Consider the following 20015-nt stretch of genomic DNA (forward strand, 5'->3'; position numbering starts at 1 on the left):
TGAGTCACAAACAAAAACTTAGAATAGCAAGAAAAGATTTATGACAAGCACAAATAAGTTTGTTTTGCAAAAACGAAGTTAACTTCATGAGTCAAAAATGTTTGATTAATTTTTTTTATTTTTTTATTTTTTTATTTTAAGCAAAACTCAGTAGGCTTTTCTCATGGTGATATGCATTAACAGTTCAATTTTTGCTTTTTTTATTTTTTCTGCAGTTCCACATTAAAGTTTGATGCAGCTTTGCTTTCCTGAATGGACCATCTTCATCTTCACTGCAAGTGTAGCAAACAGGCAGCTCTTTTTGCAGATTACAGTACACTAAAAGGTTGCATTGTGCCCTTGTTTATATTTTTAATAGTGTAATTCTGCAAAATATGTCTGGTGGTCTAGCTCTGATTTACATATTCTGCTAAATTGCGGGTTTGAATATTGCAATACTTTCCTATAACAAAATAGACCTGCAAAAAGAAATTACTAATAAAATATCTTACATATGCATAGTTGTATGCTCTATATAGAGATGTTTGTTAGCTTTGATTGTATATCTCACAATTTTGTAATTTATCATTGTTTATTAAACTCTGAAAGCTGTGAGGCTTTATTCTGTCCGTTGTGAAGGCGGTAAGATGTGCCCTTTTTTTGTTGTTGAGCACCTGCCCCTTCAGTGGTCTCTGCACGGCCCTGCTCAGGAGTCATGGAAATGAAGCCAAGGTGTAACTTCAAACTGGGAGATTCTCTCCAGCCTACCTGCTCCATCTTATCACCACGATTGAACCAGTTGTCCTTCATCAGATGACACAACTGTGACATCAGGTTCTGTTTCAGTAAACTAATGGAAGCTTATTAAAGTAAATCACAGCATCTTCAGTAGGAATTCTTTTGTTTCTTTTATTTGAAGAGGTCCAGTCTACAGTCAGTCCACCTGCTCAGGATTTCTATCCCTGACCAGGACAGGATCCTGTTGGTTGTCAGAAAAAATGTCTTAGAGAAAAGATTTTTTTTTTTACTATTTTGCTAAATAGTTTAAGGACTAAGAGATTAGTTGTTAGTTTTCAGATATTAGCTCACACAAGGTGCAACAGTTAGCATGTTTCACCTGAAAAAAAGCAGAAAATTATGAAATGTGTTTGACAGCTATAGGTGCTAGATTGTAATGTCACCAAATATATGTGAAGCAAGGGTTCATTTTAATTTTTTAATTAATTTTAATCTAAATCTGTGTTTACACAAAGTCAGAAAACTAGTCACTTCACACAGAACCCTCTTCTTGGTCCCGATCACACCATTCTGGTCGTGGCCCTTCACAGCAGGTCGAGAGGGCCTGGAGCCTGCTCATTGCTATCACTTATTGCTTTAATCCTTCTGCTCACTGTGCTATGGATAAGCCCGGAGTGAAAGGGGCCCGCAGGGCCACGCTGACTAACTTCACAGACTCCAGTGGAGCTTGACTTCCCCGGCTGCTGGTCAGTCCTGCATGAGTACACAGGACTGCTTTCTGAACAAGGGAGGTTTTTTCTCTGCCGCTTTTGTAATTTTAAAATTTCTCCTTGTCTTTCTCCTGCTGCAGGACATTCTAATGTGTTTAGGAAATGCTGGCTGAACGGTACACTGGATAATATGCAACTGATGCGTACTCTTACTCTATGAAGTGGGGTTGTGATGAGAGGTTATGATTAGTCAGTATCTTCCCTGCTGTAACAAAGGTTCGAAATGAGATTTTTCAATTAGAGTCAAACATTTACACATTTTGATGTTTGCATCTGTTTTGCAACAATAATGTTTTGGTTTGTCCTTGAATAACTCTTACTAAAAGACATAGACAATTATTGAAGTTAATGATTTTAAATACAATAAAAAGTAAGGCCACTACCTGATGATCATAAATTAATAGCCAAACAGCTCTTACTCTCACTTGTAGTTTTATGATTACCTGCCTGGTGGAGTATGATATTACAGAACAAAAAAGGTGAATTTTCAAACTGAAAGCCTGATTTATAGAATAAACAAGTTCTCTCCAAAATATAAAAATTGATCAGTGACATTCAATTAAACACAAAATAATAAGAACCTAATCAAACTGACTAAAAAAGTAAAAAGGGTGAAAGAATAACAAATATGAACTATTAGTAACAAACAAACAAACAAACAAACAAACAAACAAATAAACAAATAAATAAATAAATAAATAAATGAAAAACAACAGTTCAGCTTTGATATGTATGTTTCAAGAAGCGATGTGTATTATGAGGGAATTTAGCTCCCAGATTAGCTTCTCATGTGACAAAGATCACCAGCTGATCACCAAGGACCCCTCACACCCCACAAAAAAACTATTTCTACCCAAGAGCTGTTTTTACCCTGAACACAGCTAATCCATCTATAAACTGATCATTTATGTATTCATTTTTCTTAATGTCCCAGTTGTTATGTATTTCTACAATATTTTTATATTTTTATTGACATATACTTATTATTCTATTCAATTTTTTTGACTTGCCTTTGAGAGGAGCTGTTTTAAAATTTCATTGGTCATTCTATTTATTTGACACTTACTGTGGACCATTCTGATGAACACTTTCTAATTGTTTTAAGAAGGATGTGGTTAGAGTGAATCCAAAACTGTGTTTTTCTTTTGACATAATGGATCAGAATGGATCCTATTGGAGCGAGTGAAGGTTGATGAATACTTGCAGTGAAGGTATTCATCAAATAATGCTGGGTCCTCTTCTCTCCCTCTTCATACTGCTGTATTACTGTGCTACACCCCCAACCTCTACGTTTTCTTATTCGGGTTTTCTTAATTAATCTCTGTTGTAATAAATCCTTTGGGTAAACATTGCATGTGGCAAATGAATCTATTCTGTTCACAGTCTTCAAAACCAGAAACAAAGAAACTGTCTTTAGCTACCAGAAGGATACGTGTGATAGACGGCAGAGTGAACATTTAATTGTCACCTAGACTTGAGTGATTTAAGACGTTTGTGTCCAACCAGACTGTCCAAGGTTATGTTACTGTGATCAACACCTTTGGTTTATAGTTCACAAACTTCAACTCAATTTATTTATGTCGTCACAAAAATTTTAATTTTACATTTGATGAAGCAGGTGTTCATTCACATTGACTAAATGAAGTAAATCAAACAGCTTTTTTTTTGGTAAATATTTAATAAAATCAGTTGCATGAGAAAGGATTGCAGTTTCACTGGTGGGTTCCTTCAAAACATTACCATCAGTAGCAGTACTTCTTCTCCACTTTAGGAACACGATGATACTCTGGAAATGTCCCATGTCTGGATTCTTCCCAACTCCACAATTCACATTACTTCTGTGTTCTAACAGTTCCTGAAAGGTCAAGATGAGGATCATAACTGTCACTAAACAGTTCTGATTCATTCCAGACCTTTTTAAGGGCCCTTTGATGTAATTTGAACATTTTATAACAACACAGTTTAGCCCTGCAGTGATCTAAAGTGTTTGTATTGTCCTGAACACAGGGTACCTGCTCTCAGAAGAAGGAATGGCCGTTAATCCAGGGCACAGAGCCAGACAGCCAAGGTGAATGAACAAGAAGGAACAGAGAGGACAGCTCGGTGGGGAGGGGGGAGGGGGGCAGAGGATGCAGACTGCTGAGATGGGATGAGGACTGCCTGGACTCAAATGTTACTTCAAGGACTTCTTCCATCATGTGTCAGAGTCCTGGAGAGAGAAACTTGCTGACAGCAGGAAAATCCACTCAGTCCGGTCAAAGATCTCTTACAGATTTTCTGCAGGTCGTGTCAGTCAGTGACTGACTGGAGAAGAATATCAGACTGTGTGGCAAACTGGAACTAAGATCCCACAAGTTTAAAGGCGTGAGGTGACGATCTACCATCATCAATGATAACCCCACACCCCTCCACCAGTACAACCAGTATGAGTCTACATCCCCCCACTGGGCTCCTTCTGGAGAAACAAGAGGTACTAACCCAGCCTCTGTTTGAAGATTACAGTTAAATCAGAGTAAACCTCCAAAAGGTTTATGTCAGTAATTCAACTCAAAAAGTAAAACTCATATTTTATCTATTAATTTCATGGTGATCCATTCAAAACATGTTTCTATACATTTTGAAGGCTAATGTTATATATAAAAAAGATATTAACCCCGAATTGTGAGCTTACTAAATGTGTATCCAAAGTATATGTACAGTACATGCACATGGTCTGGGCTCCTTTTGCTTGAGTTACTGTGTTAATGCGGTGTGGCATGGAGGGGGTCAGCCTGTGGTTCAGCTGACTCTCCTCGTTTCCTTCAGACTTTGGTTTCTGACTGCAGCTGCAGTCAGCACCTTGTGAATCTCCCCAAACTCTCAAATGGCTTTTGCTTCACAATCTCACCGAAGCTGCAGTTATCACAGTTGTTTGTGTCCCTTTTTCAACCATGCATTTTCCTTCCACTAAACCTTTCTTAGCATGCTGTGGACAAAGAACTCTGTGAACTTCTTTAGCAATGACAGTTTGTGAGCCATGGTCAATTGAGGATGGAGAGCCTCTGTTGGACTATCATCAAATCAGGATATTTCTCTTTGATTATGTAGATTAAGGTTCTCAGTTTATGATCAATTGAATTTATGGTTTTCATTAGCTGTCAGCCATAATCAGCAAAATGACTTTACACTGTCAATTAACACCAACTATAAAAATAACTAATGAAATCTAATATTGATTATCTAGTGTTGGGTGTTTTATTATTGACATATTCTAGCACATTAAATGTTTCCCCCTGTCGTTTCCATAAATGATCAACTTTCATTCAGATGAAAGCTTTCAGAAACCTGAAGTCTTTCTCTCCACACCTGTGAGCTTCTGCCGCCATCTGTTGGTTGTCATAACTCACAGCAAGTGTTTTCATGTGGCTGATCTGCTCTACACCCCAACTACACCATTAGTAACATTTGAACTAAATTCTGTTTTTAAATCCTGTTAAACTAAAAGCATTGTCCTGATCTACAGTTGTCCTTTCAGGGAGGATTTTCTGACTTAGGGTACAGCAAACTTCAAAGATTACTAAATATTTGGGTTTGCATTAAACTTTAATGGTTAAAGTTTGGGTCTGTAACCTGCAATGGCTCCTAAGACCTTCCAGAATGGCTGTTGATAACATACATGTACAGGTGCTGGTCATAAAATTAAAATATTATGAAAAAGTTATGTCAGCAATTCCAGCCAAAAAAGGGAAACTTGTATACTATATCCATTTGTTACACAGACTGACATATTTCAAATGTTTATTTCTTTTAATCTTGATGATTAAAACTGACAACTAATGAAAACTACAAATTCTTTATCTAATAAAATCAGAATATGATTTAAGACCAACACAAAAAAAGGATTTTTAGAAATGTTGGCCACCTGAAAACTATGAACATTAAAAGTATGAGCATGTGCAGCACTGAGTACTTAGTTTGGGCTCCTTTAGCCCAGTTACTGCAGCAATGCGGCGTGACATGGAGTCCATCAGTCTGTGGCATTGCTCAGGTCGTGCTAGTGACCCTCAGCTCTTCTGAATTGTTGGGTCTGATGTATCACATCATCTTCCTCAGACCAGAGATTTTCTATGGAGTTCAGGTCAGGTGAGTTTGCAGGCCAGTTAAGAACAGGCATGTCTTTGTCCTAAACCAGGTCCTGGTAGCTTTGGCTCTGTGTGCAGGAGCTAACTCCTGTTGGGAAATGAAATCTGTATCTCAATAAAGTTGGTCAGCAGCAGGAAGCCTGAAGTGCTCTAAAACTTCCTGGTAAGCGGCTACGTTGACCTTTAACCTCAGAAAACACAGTGGACGGACAAACCGTCACTGACTGTGGAAACTTTGACTGGACCTCAAGCAACATGGATTCTGTGCCTCTCCTCTCTTCCTCCAGACTCTGGGGCCTTGATTTCCAAAAGAAATGAAGAATTCACTTTCATCAGAGAACATAACTTTGGACCACTCAGCAGCAGTCCAGTCCTTTGTGTCTTTAGCCCAGCTGAGATGCTTCTGATGCTGTTTCTTGTTCAAGTGGCTTGACAAGGAAAAATGACAGCTGAAACCCAGGTCCTCTGTGTGGTGGTTCTTGAAGCTCTGACTCCAGCTGCAGTCCGCTGTCTGGGAATCTTTCCCACGTTTTTCAACGCATTTTGTTTCACAATCCTCTTCAGGGTGCGGTTACCCTGATTGTTTGTCCATCTTTTTCTTCCCTTCACCTCTCTATGAATGTATGTGGACACAGAGCTCTGTGCACAGCCAGCTTCTTTAGAAATGACCTTGGTGTCTTGCCCTCTTGTGCAAGGTGTCAAAGGTCATCTTTTGGACAACTGTCAAGTCAGCAGTCATCCCCATGATTGTGTAGCCTACAGAACTGGTCTGAGAGACAATTTAAAAACCTTTGCAGGTTTTTTGAGCTAATTATCTGATTAGTGCGTGGCACCAGGGGTCTTCAATATCAAACCTTTTCACAATATTCAAATTTTCTGATACTGAATTTGGAGTTATTAGTAGTAAAGATCATCAACACTAAAAGAAATAAACATTTGAAATATCTTCATCTGTATGTAATGAATGAATATAATATACAAATTTCACTTTTTGAATGAAATTACTGATTTAAATAAACTTTTTTCATGACCAGCACCTCTAAGTGCAGGTTTCAGATTTGTAGCATTGAATTTCATTGACAGAATGACTCAAAAAGTACTAAAAATATATTTTTGATATATTTTCTTGGGTTAGAAACTATGTGGAGTTCCTTTTTCATTTGAAACAAACCTCATGGTGTGTATCCATCCTATTTTACCAAAAGTTCTGTTGCTTTTTTATTTTAAAATGTAAGAGAAATAAAATGGGGCTTCTTTAAAAGTTTCCTACAGTGAATATGTATATAAAAATAGATCTAAGCTATAAGTAGTTAACAAAGCTAAATGTGGAAGAGACTCCATAACAGTAATCTGATTACTGACAGAAGTTGGGAACTAAAGAAAACTCCAGAACAATACTTCATAAAAAAATATACACAAGTCTTCAGTTTACAAAATGAAAATTAAGTTTAGTTTGTGAAACACACACACACACACCCTCATTTGAACCATTTTAATGACCATACCAACATAATTATTTTGGGTATTAGAAATAGTTACATGGAAAAAAACAAGACAGACATCTCCAGGTGTGTGTTCAGCTTCAGTCGGGTTTTGTGCTGTTGAGTGAAACAGCAGAATGGAGCGGTGTGCAGTACTGCAGAGGAACATCCAGACCCACAACAGGCCCCACCACACTCAGCCATGACAGCACATAGTTCACTGGCCTGTTGGCATGGAAACATACAAGTCAATGGGTTAAAATGGTTTCAAACTGATGAAACCTCATTATTATAAAGGAAACTGAAAGCTTTTATTCTTTGATCATTACTTGGCCTCATATTGAAATATTTCCCATCATAAGTCCCCAAAATAATTGTTCCTAAAACCAGTCAGTCTGAAAATCAGACTGACTGGTCTGAACAGGTCTGAAAACTCCCTCTTTACTTCATAAGTATTACATTTACTCACTTAGCAAAGGTGTTAGGACTTTTGTTTTAACAGCAACATAATTTATCCTGACTGAAGTTCCTGCAGGTCACCTTCAATATGCTGCACTCCATCAAGAAAGCTCAAGCAACACTGACACCACATGCACTTAAACCTACGCAGCTTTATTATCTGACTCAACACACACAGCTACAGGATTTATTAAAAACACATCTTACATCATGTTTTCTGTTTTATTACTGAAAAGTTTAAGGAAGTTTGATGCAAACAAGGATTTCATTTCAGCTGAGCAGGAAGTGAGGGAGGAAGGTGGAAGTGAGGAGTTTGGTAAAGTGGACAGGAAGAGCATAGAATCATCAGCAAAATGTCATCATCTTAGTCGTTCTTAAGCAGTGGGCCTTTCTTGGATTGAGAACTAGGAACTAGGTCATGACCCTACCTGCCTTGATCTTGAGCAGCCTGCAGCATAAGTCCCATGAACTCCTCTGTTCTACATGGGTGAAGGAAAAAGAACGGCTGGCCCAGCAAGGGGTGCTCCTGTCACACACACTAAGAATGAGGTTTCAGCAGAGCTTCACAGAGACCTCTGGGCACCAGGAGGAGGTTAGGAGTTCCTACCTGCTGACTTATTGCATTCAGAGGGCAGTTCTGAAGACGCAGCCTGTAGTTTGGGTGGATGGTGCTCCACATTTCCTCTAATGCCAGGCTCTTCCCCTCTGAGAAAGAACAGCAAAAAACACATAAAGCACTAAATTACACCCAAGGTCAAATGTAAATCCTCTGCAACACACATCATTTGCCATGTTCTGTTCACAGATAACTGCACCTCAATAGGCCGGGAAGTCAAACTCCTGAAGTGACTCCTCTGTCTCTGCTCTGATGCAGGACAATGATGAGGCTGTGCACAGACAGGAGCTGGACTGTGCTGCTTTCTGCCACACAGCCAGTCAGACAAAAACATTGTGCAGATTTACTTTGAGCTGTTTGGCTCCAGCTGAGGTAGAATAGAGTTCAGACAGATGGCGGCACAGACTAGCAGGAGAGCTAACAACTAGCTGCAGGAGTCATGAAGGATTCAAAGTCAGCAGAGATACAGTTGTGAAGAGTGAAGTGATCGATGATGCTCAAGAGAAAATCTAGAGCTCAGACTAGCTGGTCAGCTAAAACCAGCTAACTCACAAGCCTTGGATAACAGTCCAGTTATACAATGATTCAAGAAACTTTTGAAGACCCACAGAACGTCTACTNTAGAATGCGGTTAGATGTGTCCCTTTTATTTTTGAGCACCTGCCCCTTTAGTGGTCTCTGCACGGCCCTTATTGAAAGGTGACGACAAATAGTCATTGTGCAGTTTGGCGACAACTCTGTATCACACTTGTTCTTTTCTCGACGGACCACGTTACGTATGGAGGTCACATGTGAAGAGAGTGGTGGTGTTTGACACGTGAAGCTTTAAAGAGATTCAACCATAGCAACTGGTCGAATCAGCAGCATTTTACAAGCTACATTCGTCTTCTGTCACTGTAGTGTAAAATCACTTCATAATTTATATCAAGACATGTAGAATGTGTGGCTGTTGGTGTCACATTGACTAGCTGTTGCATCGTACGTTGTGCCGCGAGTTTCTTATGGTCCAATAAATGAGAATATCGTACAACATCATTGTTCTTTGTTGTATCCTTCCTACCACCACGCATCTTACAGCATGCCATCGTGACCTATTCAGCAGAAAGTTATTACTACTTAGCATTAGCCATACTTAGCATTATTGCTAATGCTAATTAGCACTAGCAATGTAAAACCAGAAGTGTACTTTGGCGCATACGTGTCAGACCTCACCCTGTTTTTATGTACAGGATAAGTAATTTACAGAGTAGCTGTGTGACAGAAGAATGGTTTATTATTAATTTTTTATGCATACACACGCATAGACTTGGTGAGAACATACAATTTTATTTCGGTGATTGGCAAGACACACAGAGGTTATACATGTCTTCGTACATATTCACTTTCAGATGTGCCAGCCTAGTGAGTTTTCTTTCCATACTTGGAGTGAGTGTGCGCTGGTGTTTAGTCCATGTCATGTTCATTCTTGACGGCATCTTTCGGCTTCGCATCATGCCATGAAGCTTTATAGATATTCAACTGTAGCAACTGGTAGAATCAGCGGCATTTTACAAGATACGTGACTCTGTCACTATGGTGTAACACCAGTTGATAATTCACATCATGACATGATATACACCATGTCATGCAGCAGCAGGTTGGCTTCCTCTGTGTTACAGCCAGGATGGTGGAGCTAGCTAACTGTTCACTCGGCTTCATGACAGCCTCTAACGTGAACACTGGCATTTGTGTTTTGTGTTGCATTACACCAGCGTTGCAGTGTTCACTCGGCTTGTTCATGCAGGCGAGTGAACACTGTTAGCTAGCTGACAGGGCATCTATGCAGCAGCATAAGCAGTGCGGCGGCAGGGGGGAACACAAAGCTGACAGTTTGACAGACAAAACGGCTGTTTTAGCAAGCAAGTGTGAGGAGGAGAAGGAAAAGCTTCCTATGAGGCAAACAGTGTCAGACTTTCCTCAATTGTGGCAGGATCTTGTTACACACGTGAGTGAGGTGGGGAGGAGAGGAACTGCTGAGAGAAGAAATTATTTGATGGGTCTGCTCTCAAGTGGAGGACGAGGAAGGTACAGGGACAACTTAAATATATTAATAAGTTGGTAGATTGTTGTTTCCTTGCTTCTTTAAATGCTAGTGAAATGGAGGCAAACAGTCTGTAGCTAAGCTAACTGTGCTAAATGGTTGATAATCTCACACATTCTAACCACCTCGGCTACAGATTGACAGGCTTGTCTTTTTCTCTCTCTCTCTCTTTTTGTAAACCTGACTTTACTATTTTTCTTAGCAGCATAGTAAATGCCACAGTCTTTCTTGTTTTCTACTGACTGCTGCTGAACATCGTCACCATCAAGCGCGCCAAGCAGGAATGAACCATTTCATGCAGATCCAGAGGGGGTTAGGGGTTTCAGTGCAAATATGGATGTGTGTATTTGGTCTTTGAGTGGTAACATTTATTTTTTACTGATGAAAACAATTTAAAGAACACGATATAACTAATATTGTTAGTTATTGTTAATGTTTAATTTGATATTCACATTTACTCTCAACATTCTACTTCTGCTTTTGTTGGAGCCAGGGGCGCAAAAGTTAGACCTTCCTCCTCTGATTGGTTGTTGTTGGGAGCAATGCATTTCTTCAGACAGCAATCGTAGCTCAGGGGAGGATGAGGAGGAAATTGATCTATTCACAGATTACCCATCTCATAGCATTGTGAGCATTCACAAGCCTGGCATCTTGTGAATGCTCAGGCTAGTTAGCATGACCACCAATGACGGGGCCCCAATTTTTTTCTATTTCTATGAAGAAAAATTAAAAAATTATTTTCAGGAGGGCCCCCTGTCGGTCACTGGCCCTAGGAATTGTCCTAACTTTTGCGCCCTGGCTCCAACAAAAGCAGAAGTAGAATGTTGAGAGTAAATGTGAATATCAAAAACAGGAAATTGAAAGTTTTATGTGGTACTAAAAAGTCATCAGTGCATTGATGAACAGGGCCTTCCAACATGGAATTGACATGAGTCATGCCTTTGAGAAGACATTTTCTAAATGTGATTAATGAAACCCAGTCTTACCACAGGTAGGAACATCTTCCTCTGCAGATGAAGTCTGTTCATCTGTGGATGGCTTTTTCTTCCCCAGACTGATGATCTTGGTGATCTTCTTGCTGGCTCCCTTTCCAACAGTCCCAGTTTTCTGCTCTGATTTGGAGTTTTTCTTTGCTTTTCCTGAAATAATCAAGGCTTTTGTGTCATAATTCACAGTTAGTGATTAAAACAAAAATAATTAAAACTTTGCATTGTTTCAGTTGAAATACCTCTGCAGAACATTCACTACTATATAATAATTCAAGCTTGGGGAATTACTATAGAAACATATTACCTGCTCATTTATGTGGATTACTAAATCAGTACAGTAAGGACAGCAAGGAGAAACAGAGATACCACAAATATTACTATAAACAAAGAGCAAGTTTATAATCAAAAGCTAATCATCATCTGTGAATTTTGCTTATTTTAAATCCAAAAATCTCCAGTAGTGCAACAAGTTGGTTTGTTCCAGTTTTAATATAAAGAGAGAAGAGAAAACATGACTGGGTTCATTCTGCTGGAGGGAGAGCAGACATTTAGTAAGCCAAGACTTTGGGGTGCAGCTTGGTCTATTTGTTTAGTGAAAACTGGGGTTTGCGCTGGGTTTTAATGTGAAAGAATCAAGAAGATATTATGTGTGCATTATTCTGACGACGTCTGCATTAGAACAAAATGCCATCTTACCCTGTGTGTGTCTCAGCGGGGTCACATTGACTCAGTGTCCACTTATACCCCTCGCTTCCCTCTGTCTAACCTGCGGTTAGCTGGTAGACTGCAAATCTCAATTATAGGCCAAATTTCTATGGTTTCTATTGCATGTTGTACCATGTTCTTATTTGAGAAGAACGTGGCACCTTCAAGAATCTGGAAATTATTCCTAAGGATGAACTAGACTTCACAATCTCATTTGGTGGTGCTCATCCTCTATTCCCCTGCCCCACTTGCTCTCTGGGACGCTGCAGCTAGCATGGCATCTTGTGAATGCTCGGACTAGTTAGTATGACCACCGATGACAGCGGACAAATGGTTTTCCTGAAATGGTAAGTTGTTTCTCCACCATTAGCACATTTAGCAGCATTGCTAAGACCTTCCTCCTCTGATCGGTTGTTGTTGGGAGCAATGCATTTCTTCAGACAGCAATTGTAGCTCAGGAAGGATGAGGAGGAAATTGATCTTACCACAGATTACCCATCTCATAGCAAAGTGTCACAACATAATGACAGTTTTAACAAATATGAAAAAAAAAACATTATCAAAATTATTCGGCAGCTTTAACCTAATAGAAGTTTCCAAAGTCATGACAACATCTTAACCTTTTCTTCAATGTTTATATGCAAATAAATCTTTGACATATTTTTCTCTTATTATTGTTGCATTTAGAAAATAGAATTTGGGTCATTTTAACAGACCTAAAACAAGAGAAGTGTGTAACTTCAGAAAGTGAAAAAAAGATGAATGTGTCTTTTTAGTCAGTTTACATAAGCTTCTGGTTTGAAGTGTGCACTGTACGTAAAGCTTTGCATGCAGGTGGCATGTGATAAACTGTTCTTCCAGCTATTAACTGATGTAAAATCTATTTAGAAAGAAAACTTTTACTTGAGTTGATCGGTACTCTGTGTGACACCTTACAAAAAGAACATGGTTGATCATGATGGGATTTGACAGAAAATGAGCAATGTTATGTTTGCTTTGTACGTTTCTGGGTAATAAGCTGAACCAATTGAGGATGATTTGGCAAAGACAGGAAAAAACAAACATTAACATTCAGCATCTGGGATGAAATGCACTTCAGAGTCAATGTAGCAGAACTCAACCAAAAAGAAGAGGGAACAAAAGCACAGAGTTAACATTCAGCTGACGACCCAAATAATTGAGAAGACAAGCAAAGTGCTACTTGTTTCCACATGAATTTGGCCTGCTGATGGTAAATAATTGGTGTGCTTTGACAGATTCTCTGCTTTGGTGTGAGTTTCAGCAGGAGGAAACAATCCCAGCAGCAAATCAGTCAATGTGCTTATTTTTTGTGTAAATGTATTTTTATTATAAGTTGATTTGACGGATTTCAGTCATTATCTTCTCTCAAATGTAGAACTTTTACAGGAAAAGTTTGTGTACTCAGTGATGACATGCAGGGGCACTGCCAGTAAACTTGGGTTCCATGACAAAAAATTAAATTGGGCCCCCCTGCTGTTACAATTTCTTGAGTCTATTGGACCCATAAAAAGCACCACAATCTTAAAGGCATGTAACTGCCTTGCTTTCTTGTCGTGACAGTTTGTTATGAGACAGATAAACTGTGAAAACGTGAATCTCCTCCAGCTCCTCCCTGATCTTCTACTGACGGCTAAAGATTGTGATTGAAAGCGCTAAAACCCACCTCCTGCCTCTGATTGGTTGTTTCTAGAGAGCACTGAAGGAAGGCAGAGGAATTAAATTATTCTCAGGTAATCTCTCAATTTATTGACAGTCTTAACAAATGTGTGCTTTTTGTTAATAAAAGTTGCATACTGCAGCTTTAATTTCACTTAGGAGGTGTTAGGAAAATAAATTTAAAATATGCTAGTTTTAAAACTTAACCACATGTACAACATTATATAAAATTAACAGCGTTTTAAAATAAGAAAATTTGGTTCTAAATCGTCTCCATGGTCCAGTACACATCTCATTTGTAGGATGTTTCTATTAAATATAGCACAATAAGTTGAATTAAAATAGTTTAGTTTTAGTTTTCTATCATTTAAAACACAGTTCTTAACCTCTGTGGACTGAGCAGGCATTCACAGGGGGTCATGGCTGTTTGTGTGAGTTTAACCTTTTGACCATCTTGATAAGATTTAAACAGCTGGTGTAAAACTGAATGCAACATAGAATATCTGTAAAACACAATCTAATTTGTAATCTTTCCTAGTTGTTAACGACATGTCTTGATTGAAATAGCCTAAATATAGTTTTTGGACTAATCTTTTGGTTACCTGTAGCTATAGCAGATTGCCTGCTAAATCTTTTGATCTGCCTTTTGTCTGTGTGGGAAAGAATCAGGAGAAGTTCCGGCTTTCACACTGATCTGTGAAAAGCCATTTTCACAGATCACATAACAGTATGAGTTCAGCCAGTGGAGGAGAAGCTCTGCTTCCACTTTGTTTAGATAAAGGGACAACTGATGTTTGATCTTGAAAACAAATTGTAGGGAGTTTCTAACTTTTAAGAGGATCCGAGACAGCTCCTGGTTGGATGAACAAAGATGCACCTTATTTGAATAAATTAAAGAGAAGAATACGCCTTTGCTATAAAAATTTGTGCACGTGAGGAACAAACCAGATTTGCTTTTGCAACTCCCCAAAGATGTCTTTTCCTTTCTTTCTTTCCTTGTGTCTTTCTTCATTTCTATTTGTCTCAGGTAAATGAATGTCTGTTTTAGTGTGTTTGAAGTGTCTGTGTTGTCAATGTGATTTTATACTTTTAAATGTTAGAATAAACTCTGAAAATGTATAACGTGGAGCGTTGACTGTCATCTCTATGTGGCTTTTGTTTCCACGCATGGGATCATTGATCATTGGGGTTAGAGCCCCAGTTAAATGACGTTTAACTGAAGTCCTAGAAGGGGTGTGGGTTTTAATGTTTTTATCTTTTTTAATCTTTTTCAAAATGTCTTTCTCTTTCTCACTGTTTTTTCAATGTCACATGCTGCTTTTATTTTAATTATGTGAAGCACTTTGAAATGCCTTGCTGCTGAAATGTGCTATACAAATAAAATTTGACTGACTGACTGACTGACTGACTGACTGAATCTGGGAGGACAAGAGAATATAACGAGCCAGAAGTTAATGATTTTATTCTCTACAGAGGGTACGGGTCAGGAGGGACGTGGCAACAGATATCTGTAATTTAAATGCAAGCTAAGGCAGGACCATCTGGACTGACAAGAGGCTGTTTTTTATAATAATTTTATAAAGATTGTTTGAATTCCTGTCACTAATAAATATATTGTTTTGTTGTATAATTGTCAAAAGAGCAGTGAGACAATAAAAATCTGCATAGACTCATTGGAATGACACTAACTAACTTGTCACTGAACACAGTGTTGCTCACCTTTTTCACTGGGACAGGGGTGAGGGCTTATGCTGGTATCGGGGTTAGAGCTGCTGCTGACTGACTTGTCTGTTAAGTGTGGTAAAAGGTACAGGGACAACTTAAATATATGAATATGTTGATAGATTTTTGTTTCCTTGCTTCTTTAAATGGTAGTGAAATGGAGGCAAACAGTCTGTAGCTAAGCTAACTGTGCTAAATGGTTGATAATCTCACACAGCCTAATCACCTCACAGAGAAAAAATTGGTTCCAGATTGACAGTCTTGTCTTTTTCTCTCTCTCTCTTTTTGTAAACCTGACTTTACTATTTTTCTTAGCAGCATAGTAAATGCCACAGTCTTTCTTGTTTTCTACTGACTGCTGCTGAACATCATCACTGTCAAGCATGCCAAGCAGGAATGAACCATTTCATGCAGATCCAGAGGGTCGTTGGGGTTTCAGTGCAAATATGAATGTGTGCGTTTTGGTCTTTGAGTGGTAATATTTATTTTTTACTGATGAAAACAATTTAAAGAACATGATATAATTAATTTTGTAATTGACAGGGCCCCAGTTTTTTTTCTATTTCTATGAAGAAAAACACAAAATTATTTTGTGGAGGGCCCTCTGTCGGTCAGGGACCCTTGGAATTATCCTAACTTTTCCCCCCTTTACCGTGCCCCGATGACATGAACTGTATGTTTACATGCTGCTAAAGTCAACCGAAATGTTCCACATTGTTTACTTCCTGTGACTCTCACCTTGATCTTTGCCGTCACTGTGTCCATTCTCATGGATTGCTTCACCATCTGAGCTCGGCCGGTCAGATGATGTTCTCTGTCAACAGAAAATCACCAAAGCAGAAGAGGAGTGGCTTCAAAGAGGAGTAACCAGCATAGTTCCTCAATACTGAAGGGTTGAAAAAGGCACAACAGTGCCAAAGTTGCAATCTAAACGTAATGTACAACATAAAAATTCCAGGAATTTCTGTAGCAGGTTGAACTGGCTGATAAAGCCGACTCTCAATCTGCAGTGTTAACTTATCAAGGGTTTGCAGTACAGTTCATATTTGCTGCAAACACATCAGGAGGCAAGTGATAAATGTGCACTTCATGTTTTAACGGCTCTGGAAACCTTTGCATCTATTGCTGTAACAACCGATTTGGTTAACTGTCCACCTCTTGCCTAAATGGGAAAAAATGTAGATTTTTGTGGAAAACCAAATTCTGCCCCGTCTATCAAGTATGTCACCAAATTAAGTTTAGTTCAAAAACAGTAACTAGGACAGAGAATATCTAATAAAATTATTTAAAAGAATAATAAACTTGAAATACCAAGGCAAAAATTTTACAAATGTTGCAATTTTGGTCCCCAATCAAATAGAGTCTACTGAACTATCAGGCGGGAAAACATGCTTAAAGAGCAGACATACTTTGCAACGCCATCAATCTTTAGAACATGTGGGTTTTATTTTTTACCTTCTCCAGTTCTGCTTTGAGGACAGGTAATCCAGATGCAGCTCCATCGAGGTCTGCACTTCCATTCACACACACCTCCCTCATCACCTTGAAAACAGAAGGAATACTATTTTAATTGGAATGCTGAGGACATTATACAAATGAAAAAACCCATATAATGAATGAGTGCAGAGTGAATTCAGTTTATACATCAATATGTCAACTCAGATTGGCAGAATATTATCCAGTAACGAAGGTCAATAACAAATAGGCGGATTCCTCATTTTAAAATATGTGAATATTTTTTTGCAACATACCACCTAATTAAGCAGCTCAATGTAGAAAGCCTTCCAATGAGGTCCACATGTATGGTCTCTACCCTGTCTCTAATATGTTATCCTTCACTAGACTGACCATAAGTTAGTCTTTAAGTTAAGGGATCAAAAGCAATGAAGACCCGGCGTTCTAGTAACTGCAGAGGAAGTAGGTGGTCCCTGCATATCAAATCTTGGCTTGGCAGTGAAAGGGATCTACATGCATAACCCAAATGGTGGGTAGTGGGAAATGTAAAAATCTGCCAATACACTCTTTAACGCACAAAACCTCTCCTATGTCCAATCCACATGCAGTCTAGACCAGCTCTGGCTTCACTGGCGTCCTCAACTTGTCGGGTTTTGGCTTGCCGGAAGCATAATTGGGTCTGGTTGGGGAAATGACAGACTGTGGCCCAATAGGTCTGGCTAAGAGAGCGACTCAGAGGCTGAGGGGGCGGGAATGGACTGTATATCTTCGATTGGAAAGAAGCAACCACTGTGGCTGCCTGATGTACTACTGAGCAAACTGGAGTCAGAGTTTGGGTGCCAAATATGACTTTTAATTAAAGGGATTCAAGATTAATTGCATATGGGCTAAATATGTTGTAATTTTCATATTAACTAAAAAAATCCTGTTTGTGATACACCAAAGAGTCATTGTACGAGCAAAATTGTTCAAGGCTCTAACAAGTGATTACTACATTCACAAGATAAAAACAAATGCACTGCTGACAGTTTTTATTTACAGATGACAGAACACCTGGCTAGAGAGCAAAACACGCTGGGAGAAACGTCAGACAGGCAGCGCTGGGAGCTCTTTTTAATGCTAGTGGAGCTCTGTGGCAGTATAACCAGTTACTGCCGCCCCGTTTATTGCAGATTAAGATTAGACCCTAAATAGCTGTTACTGGACTGGACAGAGAACTATAGAAGTACTTACTGGATCACACAGTCCAACCAGAGGTACGTGTCATTCATAGTTTCATTTATAAACACTTAACCAGATAAAGACCTGGTTAAGTGNACCCCTGCTCTAGTGTAATATAATGTTAATAGTAGTAGACTCTACTAGCTTCTATCTCCATTTCTATGTTGTCTGTTGTGTCTGACAGAACCTGACTATTGATCTTCCTATGAAGTAGCGTATTTACACATGAACTGCATCACCTGTAAATTCTTTGATCAGCCAATTGCAAAAACATAAAAAATATAGATTGCAGATAATGTAACAGAGCTACTCCAACAAGCTGCCACAAGAGTGGGAGTTCTGAGAGCTGCTCTTTGGGTTTCTCATGACAGAATGGAGATCTGCTTTGTGCTTGTGGTTAAAAAAAATCTTGTGCCATTTTCAGTTTCTTTACATCCAAAAACAGCAAGTTAAAAAATAATCTAATATGTTACATTCAAAGAAAGGGTTGCAAACTAAAATCATTGCTGCTGTTATTTCCTATATCTTCATCATGCCTGCAGATGACTTTCCTCTGGCTACTCCAGTCAGCACAGACCAACCCGCTTCTGTGGGTAGCCTGCTCTGATCCAGGACGGTGATGATTTGATTCAGCTGGTGTTCACGTCAAACTGGAGTTATTGCAACAAGCTTTAATACTCCCCTTATAAATGTCAAAAATTAATGTTTGACTTTCTCTTCAGAGGCTAGGGAGGGGGCTGTTTCAGGCGGGAATAACCAAGCACTCTTATAGAACCTTTAGTTATGAAAACTCTAAACCTTTAATCAAAAAATGATTTTGCTTCCTAAAAATGTCGACTTAATGCACTGCTAAAAAGCAGAGTGAATGTAAGATGCTGCTTTCTGTGTGACTAACCCAAAGTGAACGCTCTGAAATACAGGACAGGAGCTCCGTAGCTGCAGGAGAACAGGATGTGATACTCGTACTGAACCACCAGGCTGCTGCTGTTAGTCCCTGTGCAGCTACCATCATCTTCTTCTTCAGCTCTGAGGAAGTCAGAACCAGTGGAGGCCACTGGGTCCTGCTGTGAAAGAGCAGACACAGTGGAGCTCAGTATGTCTGACTCTGTGATCTTTACATGCTTCAAAGTAAAACAAGTATTTACTTCTTCCTTTTCATGTCCAGTAGAGTCACATAGAGTCTGTGGGTGGAAACTAAACCCCTCCTGGTCATGAAGTGGACCCCAGTCACTAGGAACTGACCTTAGTGCAGTCTTTCTGAGGTAGCCCTCTTCTGAGCCCTGTATTAAGAAAATACCATAATGCCTTTTAACTCTTCAGCTGTGTGCGCAGTGACAGAGGAAGTACAACCTCCTCACCTGAACGGCTTCCCAGCTCCAGCCATCCCCCAACTGGTCAGAGCGCTGAAGGAGCAGCTGGCAGCACTGACGGAACTGCTCCTCATCCAGGACACTACAGCTCATGTCTGATAGGACGAGACATGGAGAGAATGAGGGACTACACACACACCAACACACACACACACACACACACACACACACACACACACAGAAAACCACATTCAAACTAAACCACAAAATATATAGTTTTTGTAATGACAGTCCTGGCAAAACGGATTAAAGAAAGCTGCAGTTACATGGGAGTGAGCGCGTGCCTCTTGTAAAAATATGTCGAAAAGTTCTGGTTTAAGAGTTTGTAGCATCCTCTCTACTAAAAAACTAGATTCCAACATCTTGTTGTACTTCTACAAAACGAGTACATACCTATGAACCCATGGAGTCGGTACTTGTATCGGAGATATAACTCTGCTCCAGCTCCAGCCAGACTCCTTTACATGGCGCTAGCAAAACGTCGCAGAGGAACTAGCAGCTTACTGCTACAGCTAACTCTGACCACGCTTAAGAACATTATAGAGTCGGACTTAAAAGTAAGAGAAATATCTACATTTTCAAGCAGGAATTTCTTTTTGGAGAGATCCTCGTCGTCTTCTTCTTTTTCTTCC

The 20015-nt window shown here is 39.3% G+C and overlaps 2 protein-coding genes and 1 long non-coding RNA gene across 4 annotated transcripts; 1 reads left to right on the forward strand and 2 right to left on the reverse strand.

Moving 5' to 3' along the window:
* The first annotated feature begins 835 nt into the window (after positions 1 to 835).
* Positions 836 to 2014, forward strand: LOC106941125 (uncharacterized). The gene is made up of 2 exons (XR_001423272.1): positions 836 to 1463; positions 1568 to 2014. It is a non-coding gene; the product is annotated as an uncharacterized LOC106941125 (long non-coding RNA).
* A 5071-nt stretch (positions 2015 to 7085) lies between these two features.
* Positions 7086 to 20015, reverse strand: atg10 (ATG10 autophagy related 10 homolog (S. cerevisiae)). 2 transcript variants are annotated; one of them, XM_015024070.1, is made up of 7 exons: positions 19777 to 20015; positions 19372 to 19478; positions 19159 to 19293; positions 18909 to 19077; positions 8156 to 8253; positions 7977 to 8074; positions 7086 to 7314 (listed from the first exon to the last, which is right to left on the reverse strand). In XM_015024070.1, exons 2-7 carry the CDS (start codon positions 19474 to 19476, stop codon positions 7191 to 7193), a joined length of 729 nt encoding a protein of 242 aa, XP_014879556.1. In that variant the 5' UTR covers positions 19477 to 19478; positions 19777 to 20015; the 3' UTR covers positions 7086 to 7190. The 2 variants fall into 2 exon arrangements, with proteins under 2 accessions (XP_014879556.1, XP_014879557.1); XM_015024071.1 differs by having other exon boundaries at positions 7221 to 7314; positions 7981 to 8074.
* LOC106941128 (actin filament-associated protein 1-like) lies at positions 11196 to 16952 on the reverse strand. The gene is made up of 3 exons (XM_015024072.1): positions 16793 to 16952; positions 16076 to 16151; positions 11196 to 11383 (listed from the first exon to the last, which is right to left on the reverse strand). Exons 1-3 carry the CDS (start codon positions 16874 to 16876, stop codon positions 11211 to 11213), a joined length of 333 nt encoding a protein of 110 aa, XP_014879558.1. The 5' UTR covers positions 16877 to 16952; the 3' UTR covers positions 11196 to 11210.

The sequence above is a fragment of the Poecilia latipinna genome, unplaced genomic scaffold (genome assembly GCF_001443285.1).
Source record: "Poecilia latipinna isolate Pla-1442-1.1 unplaced genomic scaffold, P_latipinna-1.0 Scaffold3508, whole genome shotgun sequence".
Classification (NCBI taxonomy): domain Eukaryota; kingdom Metazoa; phylum Chordata; class Actinopteri; order Cyprinodontiformes; family Poeciliidae; genus Poecilia; species Poecilia latipinna.